Source organism: Sesamum indicum, linkage group LG4 (genome assembly GCF_000512975.1).
Source record: "Sesamum indicum cultivar Zhongzhi No. 13 linkage group LG4, S_indicum_v1.0, whole genome shotgun sequence".
In the NCBI taxonomy this organism is placed as follows: domain Eukaryota; kingdom Viridiplantae; phylum Streptophyta; class Magnoliopsida; order Lamiales; family Pedaliaceae; genus Sesamum; species Sesamum indicum.
Window position 1 is genome coordinate 13073494 of NC_026148.1, and position 5338 is coordinate 13078831.

Consider the following 5338-nt stretch of genomic DNA (forward strand, 5'->3'; position numbering starts at 1 on the left):
GCTAAGCTTGCCTGCGAAGAGGTAGTTGCCCAAGAGCCCCCTGAGAGCTAGTATTCTCTCATTAAAAAGATGGTGAAGTTTCACTAAGATGTAAGGAGGGAAACCCCTCTCTTGGAATGTGGTATTCCCTTCAATGCTGACATCATTATAGAGGAACTCCATGCTCATTTCAAGGCAGCCTCTCATCTGCCTCCCTTACAAGGACAATATCGACCTTGCTGAGCACATTCGTAAGTAAGTTTGAGAACATAGCATTGCTGCACAAGTAAAAACCATTTGAATTCTACTATCATTGCTTGTAAGATCATCATTTCTACCGGGCCTATTTTGCTTATAAGATAATCTTTTCTACCGGGCCTACTTTGCTTGCAAGGAATGTGCGACTCAAAATATGGAAAGTGAATAGTTGATTTCTTTGATAATGTATAACTCTACATGTGCTTTGTTCTTCACCTTCTTTTTTGAATCACAGAAGAACCTATTCAAATATTTATATTGCCTTGTAAGCATGACTGACATTATAATAATCAAACACAACTATATATATCTTATTTAATAGGTACCTCTCAAATGGGTACATCTACTTGTATTGCACGACACCTCCTAGATGAGCCTCGTATGACAGGTGAACAACGAGTTGCTTCATTAAGTTGAAGAAAACTGAAGAAAATAATTTTTCGAGGTTGCACAGGATGGCAACAACACTACCTTCTAACACCTCAGGTTCGGTGATATCTAGCATGGTCAAGTATAAGACTTAGAATAGAAGGTTCACCTCCGTTAATGCGCTCCACTCATGCTCTAGAACCATATCAAGGAAGGCAATCGGGATCAATTTCTGCATAAATACTTGATATGTGTAGCTCTTCATGCCGTGCATCCTCAACTCCGTCATGTCAATGCACCGAGCAACGTTAGATGCATACTCATCAAGAAATCTCATACAATGAATCCACTCTAGGAGTAGTAGATGAGTCGAGTCGGCTTGCGAGGTTTGATTTTAAGCTCGACTCTAGCTTGAGCTCGGTATACTTTGTTCATAAGCTCACGGGCGAGCGAGCTTTTTGATATGCAATACTATATCAACTTTAATATTCAAAATTAACCATATATTATAATTATTTATTCATATATTTTAATTTGAGATAATTTGAAACTATGGTACTTTTATTTATATATTTAATCACTATACAAAAATAAGCTTAATCAACAATTAGTAGGTTTTAATATTTCTTTTATAAATAATTATTTAATATGACTCATATAAATTTTATTTTAGATTTAAAAATGCATGTGTAATCTCTTATACTTCTTTAAACTAACAAGTCCTGACAGTTAACTTATATATTTTTATATCTATTTGTGAGTATATTTTTATACCAAGATTCATCTTATGGAACTTATTTATTACTTATAAACTTATTTCAAAATGTGATAATTCTCATGAATTAATCTAAAGATAATTAATAATAATAATACTGATGGTTGAACAATTTAATTATTTTTATTGTTATATTATATATTTATAATGAAACCAATCACTATTTTTGTACTTTAATTTAAAGTATTCGTCTATTAATTTTTATTTTGTATATAATGAGATCAACCTCTTTTAGAAAATAACTTATGTTTATTTCTTTATTAATATTAATACTATACAAAATTATAACAATTAGTATTTTTATAATTTTTCTGTACTTTTACTAATTATATTACTACTAAACTAATTAGTAGTTTATATTTATAACAATATATTAAAATATTGTATCATATATTTAATATTTTTTTATAATTAATATAATACTATTTAATGTTATTTATTTATTATAATAAAACTTTATTAAATTTGTAGAAAACTTGAACTCTGGCTCAAGCTCGATGGGAATCGAGCTGACGAGCTTGAGCTTGAACTGTAAAAAGGAAATTGAAGCTCGAGCTTGAGCCCACAAAAAATGGTCAAGCTGGAGCCTTGTTAATTTACTCCCCTAATCCACTCACATACCTTCCTCTTCTACTCCCTGCGTCAGGGTATATCCGTTTTAGGCATAACTTTTGATCTTCGTTTGTCCACATTAAGCTTCGACTGATTATATATGATTTTTAAGTCCTTCCATACATTTAGATTCTTCTATATTTTCTCCTTTATGCCCATCACAGTGTTGAATATGTTGTCAAACACATTCTTCTCAATGTGCATGACATCAAGATTGTGGTGTATCAGATGCGTTGCCCAGTACGAAAGATCTCATAAGATGTTTTTCTTCGTCCACTTGAGGTCACTACCGCTAGTGGGAGTGTCAAAAGTTGTTCAGCTGCAAGACTCAACTCTACCACATAATCGCTGATCTGCTCTCCGTTCAGTCTCGACCGTGCAATCTTCCTTTCCACCCGATTTTAAGTGAAGGCCCCGACGATACTGTATATGCTCGCAAATCAAAGAGAGATTTGAGAGTGCATGTGGGTTAATAATTTAAGAGAGTGAGAAAGAATGAAATGTAACAACATGCCACACATATATATAAGATTTTTGGAACGATTGTTGGAGCGGCAAAAAGTAGCTGTTATAATATATAGTAGTTAGGGCGTTGAACGCATTTTTGAAACGATTTTTATATCATATTGCAGCTGAACAAAAAAATCGTTACACTGCTAATTAATACAACTTGTAACGGCTCCAAACCGTTCCAAAACTGTAACAATTTTTCATACACTATTGGAACGGAAGTTTTAGTATTCAACATTTTCGTTCTAAATCAAAGGTGGTCATCTAATATGTATTCCAAATTTGTAACGGTCTCATTTTGGAACAATTTACGAACATATATCTACTATTAAAATGGGTCTTGTAATAATACATTACCCATTACAAAAATACGATAATTCAACATAAGAACTACATGACGATAGCATGGATGTTCCGTTATGGTATTAAAAAGATCATTACAATTTGGAACAAACAATATATATTCCAAAATTTCTGCTCCAAACCACGTGTTTTTTGTACTGGAGTTACTCGTTGAATTTATTAAAATAAAAAAGCCTATTTTTAAAATATAAGGGAAGGTTTCTAGCTATTTAGCAAAAATAAGAGATAAAAACGGAGTTTAGACAAGAGAATGCCATTAAGGTGCCAGTGCAATATGCGCATAATAGAGATGGTAGGTATGAGCATTGTGCGATTATTATAAGTTCACCTCATTCAACAGCCATTTACAATCATACAAATCCAACCTACTCCGTTGTTGGACTTTCATTCAAGAAAAATACCATCTTCTGATGAGCATTGCCCCATCACATAATTGGCATTCTAACAAATATAAGATTAATATACATACAACAAAGCCATAAACCAAAAACTGAAATAGAAAATACAACAGGACTTTCATGTCACAATGCCCACATGCTCATGATGAGCAAAAGGGATTGCTTTCATGTAGTGGGAATAGGATAATCACTTGGACTTGAAGGGGATGGCCCTGATCACCACCTGATGGTATAAGGCTGCAAGTGCTGCCCCGATGAACGGTCCGACCCAGAATATCCACTGCAATAATATCACCATATTCAGATAGTAAGAACTAGTTTTCAAGAGCTATACATAATTTTTTGGCAGAGTTCTTTCACCATATTGATATCTGGTTGTCTTCTTTGGTGATGGTGAAAGTCAAATGAATGGGAAAGTTATGAAGTAAGTCAAATTATTAGCTTACATGATCATCCCAGGCATGATCCTTGTTGTAGATGATGGCTGCACCAAGACTCCGTGCAGGGTTAATACCAGTGCCGGTAATAGGGATGGTCGCCAAGTGCACCAAGAACACGGCAAACCCAATAGGCAATGGTGCCAATATCTGAAAAACACATTCAATCACCCCTTCAATCATCAATTCCCATTCTTGAAATGGAATTAACTAGTCTTAGCCAATATATGTCATCAAAGAAAACTGGAACGAGTGCTATACTTACAGGGACGTGGGAGTCTCTAGCGCTGCGCTTGGCATCAGTAGCAGAGAAGACAGTGTAAACAAGAACAAAAGTACCAACAATTTCGGCACCAAGGCCGTCGCCCTTGGTGTAGCCGTGTGCAACCACGTTGGCACCACCGCCCTTGGTCTGGTAGAGGGTCTTGCCGAACCCCTTCACCACACCAGCCCCGCAGATGGCTCCCAGGCACTGCATCACCATGTAGAACAACGCCCTCGTCAACGACAACTTTCTCGCCAAGAATAGCCCAAACGTCACAGCAGGGTTGATGTGTCCACCTGCATAACATCAAATACGGTTCATCAATCAATGCACAAATACAGTACATGAATCGATCAGTCAAAAACTTACTTAGTTAAAACTCACCTGAAATTCCAGCAGTGCAGTAAACAAGGGCAAAGATCATTCCACCAAACGCCCAAGCAATTCCCTGAATTCCGACTGTCGAACACTTGGAGTCAGACTTGCTAACCCCCATAACAGTCAGAATGCTCACATACAGAAACAGAAAAGTGGCAATGAACTCAGCAATCCCAGCTCTGTAGAAGGACCACGACGTCAGCTCACTGGGCACGAAAAGCGGCTCCGGTGGCGGTTCCCTGTAGTCCTTGTCCTGGCTCTGCGCCGCCGTCCCGATCGGCTGCCTCTCCGAGAACTTGTTGGCTCCTACATTCACATCCTCCTCTTTGCTCTCCATCTTGGAAGCGAAAAATCAAGAAAATTCAAAGGGCAAGAAGATGGAAGAAGAGTAGAGAAATTTTTGCTGTGGTGCTGAGTGAAGGATGGGCCAATGCAGTGTGATGAGAGAAGATTTATACAGAGAGTTTGTGGGAGAGGGATGGGGCCTAGTGACTCGCTGTGATGACTTCATTTTCACTGTGATATGACCGACCACTCTATAATAATTCTGGGTTTATATGTTCTGTAGTGAGTACTGTGTGTTGTGTGTGTGAATATTTCTTGGATGTGCATTCCGGAGGAAAACGACGTTTGGTTGTGGTTGAGGGTGGCTGGATGTTCTTCTGCCATTATCTGGCAAAATGAGGTCCACAGGTTTGTTGATAAATGATTAAATGATTATGAAAATAGAGCGGCGACCACCGCCCACACTTAAGATTAAATGGAATAATTTTGTGGCTTCAAACCTCATAATTGTTGGAGTAAGATTGATGTTTCAATTCTTCATATTTCCAATATTTATCTACTTTGATGTCAACGATACATTCAAATGACAGAGTTGAAATTATGACTTTACATGTTACTAGCTTAAATTCCATCAATATATTGAATGTTCTACTATAATAATATACCATCTTTTTATGCATTGACTTTTCACCTGAAACAAACAAACCTT

The 5338-nt window shown here is 36.7% G+C and overlaps 1 protein-coding gene across 1 annotated transcript; it reads right to left on the reverse strand.

Moving 5' to 3' along the window:
- LOC105160904 (probable aquaporin PIP1-5) lies at positions 3157 to 4773 on the reverse strand. Its single transcript, XM_011078421.2, has 4 exons — positions 4351 to 4773; positions 3967 to 4262; positions 3711 to 3851; positions 3157 to 3544 (listed from the first exon to the last, which is right to left on the reverse strand). The coding sequence occupies exons 1-4, from the start codon at positions 4679 to 4681 to the stop codon at positions 3452 to 3454; spliced, it is 861 nt and encodes a 286-aa protein (XP_011076723.1). The 5' UTR covers positions 4682 to 4773; the 3' UTR covers positions 3157 to 3451.